The following is a 22,261-nucleotide window of genomic DNA, read 5'->3' as shown; positions in this document are numbered from 1 at the left end:
TTTTTGTTTTGATCATGTTAGTACAACCTAGGTCATGCATAGGTAATATATACTTTCATTCACAATAGAGGGAATGCCATGCAACCATAATTTATTAAGTCCTGTTTGGCAAAAATTTTGATGAGCTAGAAAGCATTTTCTGTCTCTCTAAAAGTACTTTTTGTCTATCCAAAAACATTTTTGGATAGTATAGTGATGTTTGGTAAAAAGTTGTATAACATCATAACGAAAGGCTTTCAAAAAGTTGTTACAACAATTGTAACATCCGCCGCAAATTCTAGTGGCTGTACCTCTCCGCTTATCAACAGGAGCTTCTAAGTTTAAATTTTGGATAACATATTTCAAAAACAATTTGGATCTACATGATTGTACTACCATTTAAGTCTCTCTTCTTTTTCTCACAAAATACAATTGCATTATCCATTATCCAAGATGATGAAATCATTATTCATGACCAATCATCAGGCATAGATCTAACAAAATGGCATCCCATTTTTCAAAATTTAATGGCACCCAGGAGAGATGCTATCATTATAATCCTTTTTATGCTTGCATGATAAGCATGTGGAATAGTTCTGATTTGGAGTTGACACCGAGTCCAAGCAGCAACCTCGGAGTGTAACAGCATTGAAACATATTTGAGAGCTACAAGTGATGTTGGTTAATCAAACTTCCTTTCGCCTTTTCCTTCACATATTTCATAAAACAAAATGAATGAAATTGTGCATACTGCTCGCTCTTTTCAACTTGCACAAAATTTTTTAATCTTACTGTAATCTCGTAAAATTCAGCTTTATGTCCCAAGTAATACTGGCACATCCACCTTATGTAAGTGCCTCACCATGTTAACACTCAAAAAAAATTCAGCAGTTTTCATCTATAACAAATGTAGGCAAGAGCTCCAACTTGGACAAACTGATCGTTTGCTAAAATAATGTCGACTCCACAACTTTTCCATCCAGCTTGGCATCTATTCCTTCATCTCCCAAATAAAAATAAAACTCAGTTATGCCTCTTCTAGAGGTAGATATCAAAATGGTGGGATCTAAAACGTGTTAGGTGTCGTAAAAGCGCACACAACACATGTTTTGATGGCAAAGCTCAAAGAGATTAACAGACTGGGCATCAACCATGACATTAGCAGCAGGGGATAACAATGAAACAATATGATTTATTTTTATCAGCTCATTCATCTCAATAGAGTCAGAAGCTCATTAACTATTGTCATCAGGAAACGGTTTCTCTGAATAAATACACATCAAAATCATCTTTCATCAACAGCAGGATGGTCATCGTGAAATGGATCTGCGCAATCTCTTTCTTTAAAAGCAAAATTTCTTCTTCTGCATAAGTGTATACATAAACATATTGTTAGCCATCTCTATCATCAAATGAGAAAACAAATATACAAGAATGATGACAAGAAAAAACAAGGACTGACCCGAAGCTTGGCATCTTCCTGACGGTCAATGTATGCAAGCAGTTCTTCTTGCCTCATAAGAGCTTCATGTAAAGCCTAGAAAAAATATGCAACAACAAATATAAAAATAACAGAAAAGGAAAAGCTTATTTTCATGTAAACATATTCAGGCAGATGGCGTACATGCAAAGATGAACAAAGAAAGATATGCTAACAAAGCATGTGATATGGCATAAAAGCACAGATTTAAAGAGCCCTGTATGGTTACATATCATGTTGTTGAAGGACAAGATACCCCAATATCATGTCTACCAGTCCGCATCAGCAGACTCATTCTTCTGGCTGTTAGCATGTTATCAGGCATTGTACCAGACCATTCTATGCCAGCTTACAATCAATGCAGATGTGACATGTAATATTTTAATCCTTGCATACAAGGAAGAAACCCTCTCCTCTTGGATAGACACAAGGAACAAACACATGGACTAAGAAAGAAGGCCAAGTATGAACATATTTCCTCTTGGGCGAGAGGAAGATAGTCTGCATATAGTTGGCCTAGAAAAGGACTGATCTATCAATCAAGATAGCAAATTGGGCCCACATAATATCATGGTAGACAAGAATACTAAAAACTAGGTACACTTTATTTAAAATGCAAGGGGAATTTATTAGGACATTGGCATTTGATTACTACCACTTGTGGAATTGGTGCACCCTGTTACAGACAATTGCCAGGTTCCGGAAAAAAAAAGAAAATCATTTCACTAAAAATATATGGCATGTTTGCATTTATTCTCTGACTCTTGGGTGCTTGGGATCATGTGACATGAATATCCTTACAAAAGATGTGTCTGTTTGCTAAGTGCGAATATTCACAATTCTGTAAAATAAGATGAAAAAACACACCTTTTTGGTAACTATAAGCTCAGCTTCTAATGCATCCACACGGCAGACAGCAGCATTAAGCAACTCTTCTTTCTCCAAAGGCATTTCAGATGGCTTTGCTTGAAGAATATTGACCTTCTCTTCCAGCTCGCCCAGCCTTTTCAAGACCGATGAAAGGAGGTCTGCCTCTGTAAACCCAGGAGCAGGTGAGGGGGGGCGAAGTTCCCCTTTAGGAACAGGGTCTACAGAACATGTAGAATAAAGGTGATCCAGCTCAGAAGTTTTGTCTGGAAGCCTCTTCATCACACAGCTCGTGACGGAACGAAACAGTGTGAAAAGCATCATGAAGAAGGCCATAAACAATGCGTATATCTGAGCTTGAAGTCCTCCAGGAGGCTTACATGTCTCCGATAAAGAAAATGATCCTGTATCAGGGATAATAGCCCGCTTAGCCAAGGTTACCAACATTTCAGGAAAAAACTGACAAAGAAGATAGCAATATGAAAGGAATGCGACAAAACGAGTGCTGTAATTGGATTTGACTGTCTATGATAATCATTTGTCCTTTCATTCAAAGTGCCTAGCTTACAAAATCGAATAATTTTGAGAAGAGCTCAAACCGGTTATCTTCAAGTGTGCATAAACTGTTCTGAAAGTGCTCTGTGGCATAAAATTTAGTAAGCAGATGAGGTCGGTATGAAATTACAAGTCTTGAATTTAAAGGTTGGATGTTAAACATGTGCAAGAAAAAAAAAAATAAAGATCTTAGCATTCATTGTTATCTAAAATTTGATACCATATACCAGATTGCCAATAAGTGTGAGTGGGCTGACTCAGAACAATTTCAAAGTCATCCATCACCATGATACCGATACTTTTGTTAAAATTTCATCAAAAGCTTCTGATTATAAGGAGTAGGTTAAATTTCACAGTTAAAAGATCAAACAGCATTATATGAAAATTTAGCATATTATTGAACCTTATTCTTAATGCTTCTAAAGCTCCAGGGCTCCATTCTATTGGTAGTGTTGAAAGAGTTAGAAATGCCATGCAAAAAAGAGGTAAATGGAATTTATTCAGCATTAATGTACTTAAGTGTGTTATTTTTTTTAGGTCTTAGGTTATATAATCTTTAGAAACCTTAAAACAGCATATAATGCTTGACTTCACAACCTATTATTCCATAAGTTTGGATTGACAAACCTTTAGACAAAGAGAGCTTTTGATTAGAAACTTCTTTCTTCCATCCTGCATCCACAGCCTTGTCAACCATCGGGACATATTCATCATGCCCTGGAAAGCAAGAAAAGCTTACTGCCTTAACCATTTTTGCCTGCAAGAACACAACAAGTTTATGTTTAGATATGTATTCTGTTACACACACGTTATATTTCATCCTATAAAAATATAAAGTGCAGGTGTGTCTCTATGTATGCGTATATTCCTAATTAGAATTGCTTGGCTCAACTCTTGAAGTTGGATCCATTCCATCCTGTATGTACCTGTGTAATCTCATGCCAATCTCCAAAATTATTATACTCATGATTGCATGATTAAAAAGTTTCAAGTTTTGCGTAAAAACAAATATTTAAGCAACTTGCCCATGGAACTCATGAGTTGCGCAAGAAAAAAAAGTTGTGTAGTTGCAAAATTCTAGTTTTATGTGCAACTTTGAAGGAAGTCAATATAAATAGTTCAAAGGAAAACCAGGAGAACCCCTCTAAAAGAGAAAAAACATAATGACCAAACATATTTAGGTTATTCACATGTAGGGGTAAACTCTTACCTATAGTTGGCAATATATAGTGGAAGACAATGAAAACAGGTTAATAGTATCTGAACCACAAGTTAATGCATTTAACAAAGCAAAACTTTAAAACTACAGCTTCCTCGTCTAATTGATAGCAAAAGAAAGCCTTACACCCACTATACATCTAACAGTACTTCAAACTTACCTCTTCACGAACAGGAGTCAACTGAGGATGTTCAATATAATTCCTTGATGCTTTGGGGGAAGTAACATCTTCAACTTCTGAGCCAGATTCAGCAGTAGATGTATCACTACCCTTTTTCTGGTCCAATGAGAGAAAACAATTTGATCTTCTACAGAAAATGGATATGTTTAAGAATTAAACTGAAATGGATAAGAGGTCTTACTGCTGGGTATTGTGGCTTAGCATAAGCAATGATCTTCCCGTCACCATTGGAAACAGTCACAATTTGTCTTGCACATTGTGCTTCACCACTGAGGACCATCTGAGCTCCAGAAAGAATGACAAAAATTATAAGCCAACTATGAGAGAAGAATATGATAAAGAAAACAGGACAATAATAGAAACCTTCAATATATTTGGGTCCTTCCATGGACCCTTTTCAGATTTAAGGCATCCTCCATGTTCTGCACAGGTACAAGTACCACCAAAAAATTCTGGCAGCTCACTAGAGAGAATCCAATATGACACAGAAGTGAGGTGGCAGGTTGGATATAAGCGATTACTTCAATGACAAGTAAATCCAACAAAAAGCAAGAGGCATAGCACCTACCTGGCATCAATTACCTCAAACAATTTATTTTGGTACTTGGTTCCGAGAACCTGAAGACAAATTAAACATAGCAAGTTCAACTATGGTTTCTTGATCTCTAGAGAAGTGTTCCACCGCATGACAGAATTGCTTACGTGAATCTTTGAAGTAGTTTTTGGATCAAGAAAAGATTTCACAGTGTTCCATAGCAGCCTAAAGCCTGGACCAGCATTGATGATAAACATTCGGTACAATGTCTGCAAAAACATTGTTCACCATTCTATTCAGGTGTTTTCTTATAGCAATCTGGAATCCATTTAAACCTCAAAACATGGACATTGATTATAAACCTCTGGGTAGTTGTCACTGTCAATTTTCTGCAATCGCACAATCAGGTCTCGGGCAGTCTTGCTGAAGTTTTTCAGACCCTACAGGAACACATGTGACATCATATTAGACATGCACACCATCATTGTGAATTCTAACTACAACATGATACAACTTTTGCAGTGAGGTCATGCTTGGGATAACATACCACGCCCTGAACATCTAGAATGGTTGTACTTGAATCAATGTGCTTTTTCGCTGCAAGCGAGCATGCTGGAAACTTGATCGCAAAGCTCCTCTCAAACTCCCTCACATGGTATCTTACATACCGATCCATTGTTGTCACCTGCATGAGTTTGTTGGGATCGACTCTTCCCAGCCTTTCAATGTAAACAGGTCTCCCCTCCTTGTCCACACCATGATAACCATGAGGATAGTACTGTAGAACTTCATTTAACTCAATGTACTGAAAATCCTGATGAAATATTAACTTTAGTTAGATAATGATCAATTTTAAGTAAAAACAATCACAAAAATCAAAGATGATTTTATGTGGTATAAGAGCAAGAGGTTATTTCTTCATGGACAGGTTCACAATCTTAACAAAAGCTCCCTTTTCGAGTAGTCCTACCCAGAGCATATTCAAATGCTAGAGCTTGGAGGCAACAGTTTAACAACCATCATACGCGTAACTGTGATGTGGAGCTTAAATCTGCTTTTAGAGACAAAATGCTTCCACATTGAATGTGTTCCACATTTCAAGCTTGAAATAAATACATGAATGAATGTATGCATGCATGTATTTGCGTACATATGTATGTGCGTGGGGGGGGTGGGGGGTGGGGGGTGGAGTGGGGTGCTGTGTGTGTATGAGATGTTCTCTCCTCTTAAGAAGAAAGGCATCTAGTCCTTCTAAGTATCCTACCCCACGATCTAACTGAAATCTCATTAAGAACCATTGGATCTGACTGTCAATAAACCACATCATTCTTCAGCTTTGTTATAGCATGATATCAACCACTATTCCTCAATGAGCCTCTCATACACCAACCTCCAACCCCATGCAGCCCAATGCCACTGCACCCACCCATTAGCATCCACCCTAATCACCTCGATTGTCCTTCATCTCTCTGTTTTCATCGGCATCATCAGCACCTCTCTTCTTCTTTGTTAGTTCCACTCCTCCCTCCTCCACCACATGATGCTGCTCCACCTCCCTCTTCTTCTATAGACTTAAGCCTCCTCCGCCACCTCCCCTTGACCATGCCCTTCCCCCTCACAGCCCTCCTTATTCCTCTCTCTAGCCATCTGATCATGCTCCCCATGCCGTTCCTCACCAGCTGACCCTCGCCCTGCTCTACCTCAACACCACGGCCACCAGCATTGTTCAATCTTCCACCCTCGTCAGGCACCTATCCATCACTGCTTAAAGGCACTCAACAGCAGAAATCAGAGTGATCAGGTGATTAAAATGCCATGTTTATTTGGCACTCAAATCATGCTCTAAGTGCATCTGATCATTGTGTGCCCTTTCTTGATGGACAAAATGATGTCAACCATTATGCTCTTCTAGCAATGGAGATGGGTCTAAATCACCTTCCCTGCCTCAAATTGACTGGATCCAACAAGCTAGCTCCCCTGAGCCTGCAGAGAGGCAATAGACCATGGAAGAAGGATCAAAGTTCATGGGGAATGGGGTAAATTCCTGAAGTGTGCTGCCATGGGATGCCAAATAAGGAGACAGGGTGGTGAGGGGGAGGGCAGAGACATCTGACAATGAGATAGTTATGAAGATGAGGGAGATCAGCTGGGGCAGATATGATGAGATGAGGCTGGCATTTGACACCTTATTATTTAATTTATAAAGCACTGCTAAATGTTATTCATTTTTCATGTACCAAACTTAGCAAACAATGATTACAAAAAAAAACTCCTTTTTGTATGTATATCGATGTTTATAGATCTTTCTGATCATTTTGACAATGAGGCTTTTTTGATTTCATAAGTATGTCAGAGAGGAGTTATCAATTACCTCTACAATAGTATCAACACCATATTCCTTCCTCCATTGAAGCATTTCAGCCCACATGTGCTTTGCTTTTTCAATATCAAATTTCCTTGCCTTCAAAAATCTAAAAGTAAACAAGTTTTTTGTACATTAGAAACTAAGATATAGTTACAAAAGGAAAATCACCTTCAATAAACAAAAGAAAAACTTAATATAAAATAAGAATCTCAATTTGTGAAGAAATATGTGATGTAACTTCAATGATATCCACAAAAATATATGTAAGTCAGAATCTTTCTGATCCAGTTCATGCTGAAAAAGATAGACATCCCGACACGCTAGAGAGGTTGCACATGAATTTGAGAAGAAGTTTTCTGGGGAAAAAAAATCTTAAAAATATTACAAGCCAATTGGTGTAAGATATGCATAATAAAAATCTGGCAGGAGATACTAGAGGTGCCAACTGGAGACAGGATGAGTGGTTTGCTAGAATGCAGATTCATTTCCCAGATATTTTAAATAGTCGGAAAATCAACCATCACAGAAAACACATGAAGTAACAAGAATAAAATATCAGTGCCAAAGAGTGCAGAAATGTTGTAGTCATTGAAAGGCATAGTATAATTTAATTGTTGTGAACAACTAGAAAAATGATATAAGCATCTAAGTAGACCTGCTAGTCAGAGGAATGATGATATTTTGTGATGTGAATCATGTCATAGAACATATGTTGATAACCCTGGTGAAAATGAAAGGGCAAAAGAACTCAGATTGTTTAAAGGTCGTAGGGGTTATTACTAGCTTGTAAGTAATGATTAGGTAGACAATTGACGCTGTATTATTTTGTGGACCATGGGAGACCCTACCTGGCCTTACATTTAAGTTATCAGGGCCAAGTCATTTAGTTAGAGCCTGTTTTAATTATGGAAACCATGCAAGGCTGGACATCTTGTTCAGAGCTCAACCTATTAAGAAGTGAGAGAGAGATAGAGGGGGGGAGAATTTGTGGGCCAGTGGCATCCTGATAAAGAGCACGCATGCAGGCATGGTGGGTTGCAGGGGAGATGTGTGTTCTTACCGAAAGGCATGGGTGAGCAGATTTTATCAGGATTCTTTCCAAGTCGGAGCCATTTCTTATGGCTTATAGTTTATATTGCTCTATTTTGCTGCTTTTTCTAAACCATATGATCACAGAAATATATTTATAGGAGTGCTGCTACTGTTAAGAAAATGAAAGTTCTCGTCATTGATTTAGAAATATAAAGCGCATTGCAATACAGCAATTCCTGAGTAATATTGCGGAAATTAAAATTTCCCCTTCCCTCTCAATTTTATTTCCTTTATGATTTTACTTACTAAAGCAAGGTAAAGAGAAACAAAATGTCTGGATCTGAGCTTCTGTTAGAATTACTGGAAAATTGAATTTATCTAAACCTTTTGAGTGATTACAATTTAAACTTGAACAGTAGAAGTTCTAGAAGCAGATTCTTGTGTCATTATCATAAGAATAACTAGCACGAAAAAAGCCAATGCCCGTCCACCAAACCGGAACACAACCCATACGAGAAAGTAAATTTCATTGAACATTAGGAGGCAAACAAAGTGTATTAAATTGGTGCCATATTTTAAAATTAGGAGCCCCGAAATTTTCTGAGTAACCAATCTTTAGCATGTATAGCCTTATTAGTGTCTATTTTTAAAAATGTGCAAATGCCCTTAGTATTTATCAAACTACTCCGTCATGAAACAATAGAGCCACTACGATGTATAAATACACGTACCGAATTCAAAACCAAGTAATGCTTTTAAAATACAAACATTGATGTAAACCATTCATTTACATGTCATTTAATTGACCAGAGAGATCATAAGATAGAAAACAACACGATCATTGCATATAACATGGAAAAACTAATATATAGTAAACAACATAGCCCACAATTTAGGTCAAGGACAGTATAGGCATTAAGCCAATATCCACCACACAATCCACAATTTACCTTCCTTTGTGCAAGGCACGCAATAGAGCAGGATTGACAGAAAATTAATATGCACTGAGGCAAGGGTTCTTTAGAGTTCAGGCAAGTAATCATTGAAAACTGAAAATGAAGTTAGGGAGCAAATTTAGAGATAGTGAGGTCCTTTGGAATTATATATAGGGAACCAGGACCAGCAAAAAAGGCAGTATATGGTATATTTGTAGCATTGTAGTATGCAAAAGCTACCAGCACAAATTCTTTAATTCAAGGTTCATAATCTACATACTGGTCTTTGGTCTGTTTAAATTAAAAAAATTGTCAAATAGATAGCATATTCCAAACAACTGCAGGAACATTTGAATATATCAAAAAACCAGAGATACATAATATACATAATCAAAACATTGAAATAAAGGAAACGAAGTTACCTCAGCATCATATGATAATCATCATGACTTGCAGGTAGCAACTCATCTAAAATTAGTGATTGACGAAATGCATCAACAGCTTGCAACTCCCCAATATCCCGTATATCCTCGATTGAAACGGAAATAACTCGACTGTTGCTTTTTCTCCTATTCTTTTTCTTTAAAGAATGTTTAAATCTAGTTGATGCATTTATAGCCTTTTTCTTCAATGATCCAATTCTTGTCCTCCTTTCATCTTCTGAATTCTCAAAGTCTGACTTCCGTTCTTTTCGTTCATCATGACTCGAAAACCCCTCAAAACCTGTAAACACGATACATAAGTCATATTTTGTTCATAGAATATGATGGACATATCTAAGCAGTCACATTATGCCGCATTGTCTTGAAGAAGCTTTATTTAAAAAGATTTAGTAAAAAAGGAAAATTCTTTCTCCGAAAAATGTATCCAAATCTTATGTATAAATTTTGACATAAAGGCTGCATGTGCCTTAAAGGTACCAACATACCTAGTCTCAAGGATAGACCGAACCGACGTACTGGAAAAGACCGGTACTTGAACCGGTACTGAAAAAAAGAAGAAGAAAAAATACGCGGATGTGCGCGCATCCGCGTTATGCTACAGAGTGGTATTTAATGCCACTCTGCCGCATTAAAAGTGCCCACGAGCCCCGCGTGGGCTCGCTGCCCCGCCGGCGACCGCGATTCCCACCGCGTGGAACGCGCGCAGGCCGAGTCGGGGACGCGTTTCCCCACTCGCGCCCGCACCCCCGCGCACAGGCGCGCTCCCCGCGGCCTCTCTCTCTCTCTCTCTTTTTCTTTTCTTTTTTTTTCTTCTCCTCTTCTTCTTCCTGAGCTCCTCCTCTCTTCTTCCCTCTCTCCTTCTCTCTTCTCCTGCGAGCAAGGGAGGTATTCTTCCCCGTGAAGTGCTCGGAAGGAAGAAAGAGGCCCGGTAGTGCCAGAGGTCTTCTTCCCCTCTCTCCTCCTCTCTTCTTCTCTCTTCCCCCCTTCTTCCCCGAGAGTACCAGTGCGAACTGGTGCAGTTCGCACCGGTACGGGCAAGAAACCGAATTCCACCGCTATACCGTACCGGTAGAGGCCGGTACCGGTATGGTACAAGCTGAGCCGATTGGTTTCGACTGGTTCAGCAGACCATGCCTAGTCTTTTAGAAGTCAGGATGGAAAATACAAAGATTTGAAGCAACCCATGCTAACCGTGCAAAATGTTGTATTGTCAACTTGCTAATACTCAATCTAGACCATTATTAACTATACCAGATCAAAATACAGAAACAGCAATATGGACTAGACGCTATTCAACTTGGATCCAAATGTAAAATATGAGACTATTATAGCCTATCAACCACGAAAATCAATCAAAAGACATGCAAAACCATTAAGATATATATTTGTTGATTATTACATCTTGTTGCACATGTTTGAGAGATGCAACATCAAGTGCACAACACTTAATATAAAGATGCAATGATAGCCCATATTTTGTAAACTAGAATGTCGTAAAATAATATAGCAAATGGCTAGTACTGGTGCGGGCACCAGAATCCAGAAAAGACTCCAATCAATTAACTCAAGGTCACTGTGGCTTTGATCGAGTCCTGTAAATAAATTCAATAAGTCAGAAAGCAAGCCTCAATAAGTCAGAAAGCAAGCCAAGTCAGGACATGTTGCATGTTTCTACCACCACCTTTGCACACCCTTGGAGCACCACCTCGGCATCCACATTAACATCAGCTGGCCACCTCACCACCACTCCAACCAATGGAAGCACGCCAACCAGGATGAAGTCAAGCATAAGGAGCCGACCACATCATCTCATCAAAGAAACCAATGCAACGTCATGCCACCTCATCAGAAGAACCAATCACCATGCCACCTCATACAAGTTGACACGTCACCCAAATTCAAAGTCCAAGAGGTCGGCCACAATTTAAATGCAAGAAAATTTCAAATGGGAGCCAACAACTTTTCAAATCCTCCCCCTTAAAGCCGGCCAACTTTCTTTCCTTTTCTCTAGCAACCAAGCCTTCAAATGTGGAGCGCCATTCATTATGTGTTTAAATTTCAAATCATGAGGAAAGTCTATAAATACCTCCTCATGATATCTTGTAATTTCAATTGATGAATGAATAAAAAGTGCTTCTTTCTTCCTTAGCAATCTTGCTTTGTCACCTTGAGAGAAGGTTGGGCGTGAGGCCCTTGTTCCAAGTTGGGCGTGAGGCCCTAAAGCCACTACCACATCCACCGCTGCCCTACCTCCTCTCGCCTCCTTTTTCTTTTGTGATTTCCATTCCCCTCTCACGCCAAAGTTCTAATCCCTATTTCTTTGCAGGTCCTTAAAGTACTCCATGTCATTGGGTCAATTATCCTTCCAAACCAATAGCAAAAGGGCCCTGTTGCAACGGAAGATGAAGCTTGGTCATCCAATCATCAACCTTCGAGAGTGAGATCAAGGATCCTCCTCCAAAAAAATTTCAGAAGTTCAATGTTTGGTAAACCTCAACTCTAGGTCTGATTTATTGAAGGAAGTGTCCTAATCAAGTGGTTTCTCAACCACAACGGTCCATTCTTCTAAGTCCTAAATGAATTAGTACATGCGGGTAACTAGTCTTGAAATTACTATGCTCATGTTAATGTTTTCTTATCCCATATGTGACTGAATTTTCTGCTGCTATTAGGCTAGTTAATCAACATAACTTACTGATAATCCTTATGTTTAAATCCCTCGCATTCATCCCGCATCATTTTTGGTATCAGAGCAAGGTTAATTAGGACACGCACATTGATTATGCTGAAATTCTGCACTTGCTGAAATTTCTGCACTTTCCTGAAATCCATTGATGCCAAAATCCTAGTTTGCATGCCTTATTAAGTTTATGAATTAAATCTGAATATTTCAAATTTTAATTCCGAATTTTAGTTATTAAAGTTGAGATCTGATCTCCACAAATTTAGGATTTGAAGTTAACAATTTCAAAGTTAAATTTGAAATTCTAGGTTTGGGCTCCAAATCTGAAATTTCCAAATCTAAAATTTCCAAATCTGAAATTTCCAATATGACTTTTGCATTCGAATTTCAAAACTTGAAATTTTGAAATATTAGATCTGAAATCCAAATTTGAAATTCAAAATTCGAAATTAAAAATGGGAACTTAAATTGAAACAAAAAAAAATTTGAGATTCAAAATTTAAATTTGAAATTTAAACTTGAAATTTGAAATTTGAAATTCAAAAGCTGAAAACTAAAATTCAAATCTGAAATTCAAAATTCAAAAATTTAAATTCGAAATGTGAAATTTGAAATTTTAAATCTCAACTTGTGTGGACATTTAAAATAGTTGCATCCATCATAAATCATATTAAGGGCACTCTAATTGCAACATAAGGGAAGGATTTCATCACCTTTCCTTAGCCCAAAACAACCACCCTCATAAATCTAGAACCTAAGCCTAATTTAAAACTCAACTAGCCAACTTAACTTAGAAACCACAACGAGTCTTTAGGCTAATTGAATTTGGCTAATTCCTTGCTGTCTAGAAAAGTTCCGATCAGGGTCGTGGCTACCATCTTATCTGCCCAGCCCCGTTAAGCGGTTGGTGTCAGCTAAGTATGGTTAATGGCGGTTACACGAACTCTTGGTCCAACTGGCCTGGGCAAGTGGTGAACCAATTTTGATTAGATAAGTCTTTGATTTAGATTTAGCAAACCCTAGCATAGGCTAGTCATTTTGTTTTGTCTTGAGCCTTGTATGACAACTAGATCAGGATCACCCTACAACCCATCACATACACAACCCATTGAAGCCATGGACCCCAATCTTGAGACCATCCTAAGGACTATGACTGAGCAGTTCAAACAATTGAACAATAGGTTTGATCAAGTTGAGGAGAGGCTAGGAACCCTAGAGGAAAATCAACAGACCCGCGTGGAACCTGAATTGACACCCCAACCCCATCGCCACCTTTTCACTCCTGAACATAATCAGCGACGACCACAACAGGATCATGTAGACCAGGATGAACGAGCCCTTAGGAGTATCAGACTTGATGCACCCTCCTTCGAAGGAAGTCTAGACCCTAAGGTATACATTGATTGGGAAAATGACATGGATCAATATTTTGAGTGGTATGAAATGTCGGAAGAAAGAAAATTCAAATTTGCCAAGCTTAGGTTGACACGACATGCAAGGTTATACTGGGGAAATATTGAGAGGATCACTAGGCAAAGAGAAGAACTACCTATCAATACATGGAGACAGATGAAAATTAAGCTAAGAGAGAAATACGTCCCATTATCCTACGAACAGAGGTTACTAGATCAATGGCAAAGATTAAATCAAGGAGGGAAAACTGTATCTGAATACATTGCCAAATTTGATGAGTTCGCTATGAGGTGCAACATAGTCGAGTCAGAAGCCGTAACCCTATCTAGGTTTAGAGCTGGTCTTAAGGAGGACATTCAAAGGGAATTGTTCTTAAGGGAAATTCATGATTTAGACCAAGCCTACCAGATTGCCAGAGACTGCGAACGATTCCAGAGGGGACCCATTTTTCGACGACCTGAACCCAATAGGATTAGCAACCCTGGAAGCAGGCCAAACCCAAGTTCAAACCCATCACACAGACCCAATCCTATCACTCCACAGGCTCGTAGGGACGACAAAGGAAAAGCCCCTGAAGGTAGAAAGGAAAACAATGTCCCTTGTTTTAGGTGTCATAAAATAGGACATTATGCAAGCCAATGCCCCACTAGAGCGTTACACATAGGAGAAGTAGAAGAAGAAGATCCTGAGACCCTAGAGAATTATGGAGAAGAAGTCTACGAAGCAGAGACCAATTTGGTAGATGAATATGAAGAAGAGGAAGAAATCATTGAGACGTCTGAATTTCTAGGAGTTGTGAGATGTATATTGACCCAGGCTAAAGAACAAGAAGATTGGCGTAGGACCAACATCCTACAAACCTTTATCCAAATAGGAGAAAAAGCCTGCAAAATCATCTTAGATAGTGGAAGCTGTGTCAATGCCATATCAACCAACACCATCAAGAGTTTAGGGTTGCCTACCGTACCCCATCCCAATCCCTATAAGGTATCTTGGATAAATTCGACCTCAATACCCATTAAACTTAGATGCCAAGTCCAGATACAATTCCAATCCTATCAGGAGAAGGTATGGTGTGATGTCCTTCCTATGGGAGTAAGTAGCATTATCCTAGGCAGACCATGGCTATACGATCATGATGCTACCCTGTTTGGACGATCAAATTCATGTTCCTTCAATCATAATGGAAAGAAAATTGTAGTTCACCCTACCCCACCTAAGGACAACATTAAGAGGGGAGCTAGTAGTAGTCTGAAGGAAAAGAAACCTGGATTGAACCTAATCAATGCTAAGGAATTAGAGCAAGAGATCAATGAAGGTTCACCCATTTGGATGTTGGCTGTTAAGGAGACCCTGGACCAAACCCCAGTAGCACACCCTCAAGAAGTGGTTGAAATCTTAGAGGAGTTCAAAGATGTATTTCCTAAAGATCTTCCTGACAACCTACCACCTTTAAGGGACATTCAGCATGCCATAGACCTAGTTCCAGGAGCCACCTTGCCCAATCTACCCCATTATAGGATGAATCCTTCAGAGCACCAAGAATTGCAAAAGCAAGTTGGCGAGTTACTTAGGAAAGGGTTCATTAGGGAGAGTTTAAGTCCTTGTGCAGTACCTGCCCTTCTGACCCCTAAGAAAGATGGCACTTGGAGAATGTGTGTAGATAGTCGTGCCATCAATAAGATTACCGTCAAATACCGTTTTCCTATTCCCCGTCTAGACGACATGTTAGATATGATGGCCGGAGCCACGGTATTCTCCAAAATCGATCTTAAGAGTGGCTATCATCAAGTAAGAATTAGGCCGGGGGATGAATGGAAAACCGCCTTTAAGACTAAGGACGGCTTATTTGAATGGGTAGTGATGCCTTTCGGTTTATCCAACGCACCTAGTACCTTTATGAGGATCATGACCCAAGTTTTAAGGACATTCATTGGAAAGTTTGTAGTGGTCTATTTCGATGACATTCTTATATATAGCAAAACAAAAGATGACCACTTAAATCACCTTAGACAAGTTTGTCAATCACTTAGACAAGATAGCCTCTATGCTAATCGAAAGAAATGTGAATTCATGACACATAGGACTATCTTTTTAGGATTTGTCGTGACCACTGAAGGAGTATCTGCCGATCCCGAAAAAGTCAAATCCATAATCGAGTGGCCAGTACCCAAAAACATTCATGACGTTCGTAGCTTTCATGGTCTAGCCACATTCTACAGGAGATTCATTAGAGGATTCAGCACAATTGTCGCCCCCATTACTGATTGCCTTAAGAGAGGAAATTTTGAGTGGACCAAGGCAGCTGAAAAGGCCTTTAGAGAGATTAAGGACAAGATGACACAAGCACCTATATTGAGATTACCCGACTTTTCCAAAGTTTTCGAGGTTGCCTGTGATGCATCAGGAGTCGGGATTGGAAGCGTTCTAAGTCAGGAAAACCACCCAGTAGCATTCTTTAGTGAGAAATTAAACGATGCCAAGCTAAGGTATTCTACCTACGATAGAGAGTTGTATGCAGTGGTCCAAGCCCTAAGGTACTGGAGACACTACCTTCTGCCACTAGAGTTTGTCCTATACTCCGATCATGAAGCCCTACGTTTCCTCAACTCTTAGAAAAAGTTGAACCCTAGACATGCGAAATGGGTAGAGTACATCCAGGCCTATACCTTCGTCCTGAAACATAAGGCTGGAAAAGAAAATCGTGTTGCCGACACCCTTAGTAGACGATCTATGCTCCTCACTTCTGTTAGTACCGAAGTCATAGGTTTTGAAAGGCTCAAGGAGGAGTATGAACATTGCCCCGACTTTAAGGAAACCTACCAATCAATCCGTCAAGGACCCTCGAGCCAATTTTCCGATTTTACCATTCACGACGGATTCCTCTTCAAAGGAAATAAGTTGTGCATTCCCCGTACCTCCACCCGAGACTTTCTAGTTTGGGAAATCCACGCAGGAGGCCTAGCTGGTCATTTTGGTAGGAACAAAACCATCTTAGAAGTTGAAGACCAGTTCTTTTGGCCAGGTCTAAAGAAAAACGTTGCCCAAATAGTAGCCCGATGTCGAACCTGCACCACAGCAAAGCAACAACGACAAAACACCGGTCTATACACTCCCCTACCAGTCCCCGAATGCCCTTGGCAAGATATTAGCATGGACTTTGTGTTAGGATTACCCAAAATCCTGAGAAAACATGATTCAGTATATGTCGTGGTAGACCGATTCTCCAAAATGGCACATTTCATACCTTGTTCCCAGACTTATGATGCCTCAAAAATAGCTAAACTTTTTCTAAATGAAGTGGTTAGGCTACATGGTTTACCCAAGACCATCGTATCAGATAGAGACGTTAAGTTCACTAGCTATTTCTGGAAGACCCTTTGGCATATGCTAGGAACCAAACTCAAATTCTCCACTGCCTACCACCCTCAAACTGATGGTCAGACCGAAGTCGTTAATCGGAGTCTAGGGAACTTATTGAGATGCCTTGTCGGTGACAACCTAGGAAACTGGGATCTCCTATTATCACGCGCTGAATTCGCTTATAACAGCTCAGTCAATAGATCCACAGGAAAGAGTCCCTTTGAGATTGTCCATGGATATAAACCTAGGAAACCTGTAGATCTTATTCCATTACCCTCACATGCACGAGTCTCAGAGACAGCAGAATCATATGCACAACATGTCAGGGATTTACATAATGAAATCAGTAAGAAAATTGACATGAGTAACAAAGCTTATGCGCAAGCAGCTAATCGTCACAAACGGGCTAAGGAATTCATTGAAGGAGACTATGTAATGATTAGACTAAAACCTGAAAGGTTTCCCCCGGGAACTATGAAAAAATTGCATGCCCGCAGTGCAGGTCCATTTAGGATATTAAAGAAAATTGAACCTAACGCTTATGTGGTTGACTTACCCCTTGATTTTGGTATTAGCTCGACCTTCAACATCTCAGACCTTATAGAGTATAAGGGACCAACATTGATACCTAGTGAGCCTTTTGATCATGCTCCCATTGAGAGTGAACCCACACCTGAGTGCCCTCCAGCCACATTTCCAGAATCGAGAGATAGGGTTGAACATGTTTTGGATGATCAAGCTATCACCACCCGGAACAAAGGGTACCAACGCTATTTGGTTCACTGGGAGGGTCGACCAAAATCTGATGATTCATGGATTACTCGAGAGGACCTACAGAGACTTAACCCAGATCTCCTAGAAAAGTACCACAGCCAAACCAACCCCTGTTCGACAGAGTCGAATTCTTCCCACCCCGGGAGAATTGGTGCGGGCACCAGAATCCAGAAAAGACTCCAATCAATTAACTCAAGGTCACTGTGGCTTTGATCGAGTCCTGTAAATAAATTCAATAAGTCAGAAAGCAAGCCTCAATAAGTCAGAAAGCAAGCCAAGTCAGGACATGTTGCATGTTTCTACCACCACCTTTGCACACCCTTGGAGCACCACCTCGGCATCCACATCAACATCAGCTGGCCACCTCACCACCACTCCAACCAATGGAAGCACGCCAACCAGGATGAAGTCAAGCATAAGGAGCCGACCACATCATCTCATCAAAGAAACCAATGCAACGTCATGCCACCTCATCAGAAGAACCAATCACCATGCCACCTCATACAAGTTGACACGTCACCCAAATTCAAAGTCCAAGAGGTCGGCCACAATTTAAATGCAAGAAAATTTCAAATGGGAGCCAACAACTTTTCAAATCCTCCCCCTTAAAGCCGGCCAACTTTCTTTCCTTTTCTCTAGCAACCAAGCCTTCAAATGTGGAGCGCCATTCATTATGTGTTTAAATTTCAAATCATGAGGAAAGTCTATAAATACCTCCTCATGATATCTTGTAATTTCAATTGATGAATGAATAAAAAGTGCTTCTTTCTTCCTTAGCAATCTTGCTTTGTCACCTTGAGAGAAGGTTGGGCGTGAGGCCCTTGTTCCAAGTTGGGCGTGAGGCCCTAAAGCCACTACCACATCCACCGCTGCCCTACCTCCTCTCGCCTCCTTTTTCTTTTGTGATTTCCATTCCCCTCTCACGCCAAAGTTCTAATCCCTATTTCTTTGCAGGTCCTTAAAGTACTCCATGTCATTGGGTCAATTATCCTTCCAAACCAATAGCAAAAGGGCCCTGTTACAACGGAAGATGAAGCTTGGTCATCCAATCATCAACCTTCGAGAGTGAGATCAAGGATCCTCCTCCAAAAAAATTTCAGAAGTTCAATGTTTGGTAAACCTCAACTCTAGGTCTGATTTATTGAAGGAAGTGTCCTAATCAAGTGGTTTCTCAACCACAACGGTCCATTCTTCTAAGTCCTAAATGAATTAGTACATGCGGGTAACTAGTCTTGAAATTACTATGCTCATGTTAATGTTTTCTTATCCCATATGTGACTGAATTTTCTGCTGCTATTAGGCTAGTTAATCAACATAACTTACTGATAATCCTTATGTTTAAATCCCTCGCATTCATCCCGCATCAAGTACCAAATGTCTGATTTAAGCTATATGTGAAGGAACCGTACATTTTAAGCTTTGCCAATACCAGAGGAGGAGAAAAAACATACAGATTTGTAACTAATTTTTTGTTTCTCTTACATATGACAGATCCAACCTTCAGAAGAAAAAAATGGAGGAGAAACAAAAACACCTAGTCCTACAAAAAAGAAATAGAACTTGCCTTAAAACTTGCCTCGGACAAAATCCTTCTCTTTAAGCTCTAAATCTATATAGCACTCTCATATAGTGAACATACAGACACTTTTCTTGGCTGTTTAGAGGATTCAAAAATCAATGCTTCAAAATTCCTTTGTGACAAATCATCTAAGTCCAACACAAGTAAGAACGCCCCAAGCCTCTGGTCATCTAAGATCACCAATAGCCATTTAATGAAATCAAGGGACAAATTAATTTCTATGTTTTTTCTTTTCTTTTTCTTGAAAAGATCATGGCTTAGAGACAGTCCCAACAGGGAGAATACATCAATGACAATTGCTTGCAACCTCAGACTTAGTTGGTCTGAGGATAGCGAGTAGAATAAACCTAAATTGGCCATAACTTGAATTCCTATTCTAATGTTTTAGCACAAAGAATAGCTGCCTTGTGCTAGTAATACATTAACAAATAAATTTATCAATGAATAAGAGAAAACTGAATCCAAAAGGAAAAAGAGAAAAAGAAAACCATATCACATTAATCGGAAAGAACAATACAGAGGCCAAATTCGATCCATAGAGAAATTTAGAACCCCAAGCCGATAGCCAAACACCCAAGATCTGGTTTTACTAGTAAAGCCTATACAAATCGGAGGCAATTTCTGCGAATCCATCAAATAAAACCAAGAAACGAGAAATTCTTCCAAGATTCACCCAATTAGCAAAGATTCAGAGCCACTCACAGGGCCTGGCGAACCGATCGAGCGGTCCCGACATATCCGACGGCGATCCGAATACGAGATGAGACAAGAGACTTCGAACCCCGAGATCAACAAAATCAGAATTCCCTGGAAAGAAGCTGCATTCCCATAAGAAACCCTAGAGGCCGTCGGATCGGCCGCAAAATCAAGCCAAATTCGGATAGGAGTACCTAGAAAGGATCGGCACGGGCGGCGGATCGAGCAGGCGGGTGGAGAAGGAGATCGGACGGCCAGCGGCGGCGGATTTGGGAGGAGGATTCGAGGCGGAGCTGAGGGAGGGTACAGATGAGAGGCGTTAGAGGTGGAGCCGAGGAATCGAAGGGAAGATATAGTATAGAAAGTATCGCCGATTCCACGGCGGAGAAATCGGGGACGATTTTTATTAATCTTCTTATTTTTGTTTTAAGTTTTTATTCGCTTCGAAGAGTAGAAGGAAAGCAAGCGGGAACAAGTCGGAGACTCGGAGTAGTAGATCCGAGCAGTATGGGAGTGCCACGTGGCCGCCACCGTGAGCGAGCCTCCACAATTCTCTTGTTGCTTAAAGATCGGAGCGCGTGGCAGGAGAGGAGAAGGAGATCAGAAGATGGACGAATCTTGTCCATGATTAGAGTGCTATTATTATCCATATATCTCTCGTAGAGTGGGGTGGATGGTCACTATAATTACACCCATCTATAGATAATTAGAAATATACCGTCCAAGACTTAGAACCAGAATGTCCAAAAAATAATTGTTAGACATATTATATTTTAATTATAATTAATGAAATCATAGCCATCTATTAAACATTTATTGCATGTAACCTATACCAAGTTTTGCACTCCTGGTGTATACAACTAGGTTCATAGTGATATATTGAAAGGAGATAATGTGGTTTACTTGTCCTATACTTGTGTTTGGCCTAGTCAGTGAGAAAGAGGACGATTGCAATAGTAGCGCATAGAGGAGCTTGTGATAAAGGAGAAAAATCAAAATTACTCATGGATTAATACTGGATTAAAAGATCAAGTAGCGGAGACATCGATTAAAAAAATGATGCTTGTAAGCAAGTGCATAAATGCTATGGTCCTATTTTGTTCGCAAAAGTTACGAAAATCCTTGAGTTCTATTTAGATGAGTTAGTTCTACATTTTGCACAATTTATAAGGATGGCTTATCAAAATTTATGATACTTGTTGCAATATTTCTTGCCATCAACTTTTTAGGTTATAGACTTTGGAAGACACTGTTAAAAGATCAATTCACCTAACAAGCACTATGGCGCTTAATAACAAAAATATAAAGGTGTCATGTCGCAGAGTTGCTAAGCTTTCCATATCAAAAGGTAATATCTCATGACCACAATTTTTATTTTATTGTCAATTATTAACATGTAATGAACACCTGTTTCCAAACTCAAGATCATATTCAATGCAATGTAACCGCATTTGTGGATTGGAATCAAGACGGTTTAAAAAAACCATGTGAAACCAGCAATGATTTCAATTCCCACTCTAGCTGATTGTTTTGGTCACCTTTTGGAATAAATTCTTTCCCGAGGCAGTCGCTCACCCTCTAAAGGGATGTTGATTTTGCTCCTTATGAAAAGTCCTTGTTTTGCAAGCTCTATTGCCCATTTTTAGCTACTGGTATGAGCCTTTAGAGTTCATCATAATGACAGCGGTTTACATTGCAAGAGGGTGATACGGAAGGCTTCGATTTTCAACAATGACAATTTTTTCAAATGACGCACCCCTCTGAAATGCTTTTTTTTCACTCTATCTAACTATCTATCTATCTATAAAAAAAGAAAGTTACCACAGAAATAGCATCTGCTACTTGTCTTTTCAAGTCTTTGATTAAATTCTATGCAAACAAAATAACGGCTTGGGTTGCTATTACCTAACATTACACAAAAAGTGAAATGTATGAACATTATTTGGTTGAGACATAGTTATGACCACTGATTAGAGAACAAAGAAAATAATAGAGGTTTTAATTTTTCAAAAAAACATTTTATTTAATCAAGAATTAGGACATCAAATAAAGAGATATCTATTCCGTGGGTGTCAAAGCCCCAACCTTTTTTTTTCAATCTAATGTTGAGATGTTATATTCTTTTGCATGGTTAAGTTGATCATGGGACGGTCTCCTCTTTA

The 22,261-nt window shown here is 39.4% G+C and overlaps 1 protein-coding gene across 2 annotated transcripts; it reads right to left on the bottom strand.

The window, feature by feature from the left end:
- Positions 1-1,110: 1,110 nt before the first annotated feature.
- LOC103711551 (phosphatidylinositol/phosphatidylcholine transfer protein SFH8-like) lies at positions 1,111-20,485 on the bottom strand. 2 transcript variants are annotated; one of them, XM_039134424.1, is made up of 15 exons: positions 20,294-20,485; positions 20,106-20,221; positions 9,571-9,871; positions 7,188-7,287; positions 5,364-5,630; positions 5,179-5,256; positions 4,984-5,085; positions 4,850-4,899; positions 4,645-4,744; positions 4,463-4,561; positions 4,261-4,377; positions 3,509-3,638; positions 2,327-2,730; positions 1,442-1,516; positions 1,111-1,343 (listed from the first exon to the last, which is right to left on the bottom strand). In XM_039134424.1, exons 2-15 carry the CDS (start codon positions 20,137-20,139, stop codon positions 1,323-1,325), a joined length of 1,878 nt encoding a protein of 625 aa, XP_038990352.1. In that variant the 5' UTR covers positions 20,140-20,221; positions 20,294-20,485; the 3' UTR covers positions 1,111-1,322. The 2 variants fall into 2 exon arrangements, with proteins under 2 accessions (XP_038990352.1, XP_008795965.2); XM_008797743.4 differs by having other exon boundaries at positions 20,106-20,210; positions 20,294-20,478.
- Between the last annotated feature and the right edge of the window lie 1,776 nt (positions 20,486-22,261).

This window comes from Phoenix dactylifera, chromosome 15 (genome assembly GCF_009389715.1).
Source record: "Phoenix dactylifera cultivar Barhee BC4 chromosome 15, palm_55x_up_171113_PBpolish2nd_filt_p, whole genome shotgun sequence".
NCBI classification, from domain to species: Eukaryota; Viridiplantae; Streptophyta; class Magnoliopsida; order Arecales; family Arecaceae; genus Phoenix; species Phoenix dactylifera.
Note: the sequence above shows the minus strand (reverse complement) of the source record. Positions and strands in the feature narration are given on the sequence as shown.

Bases quoted from the DNA above. Each gene is read 5' to 3' on its own strand.
- LOC103711551 (XM_039134424.1), bottom strand. From the start codon at position 20,139: ATGTCGGGACCGCTCGATCGGTTCGCCAGGCCCT. The intron at 5,257-5,363 runs GTATGTTATCCC...GTGTTCCTGTAG, and splicing joins TTCTAGATGTTCAGGGCGTG to GGTCTGAAAAACTTCAGCAA. The intron at 5,086-5,178 runs GTTTATAATCAA...ATGTTTTTGCAG, and splicing joins ACAGTGACAACTACCCAGAG to ACATTGTACCGAATGTTTAT.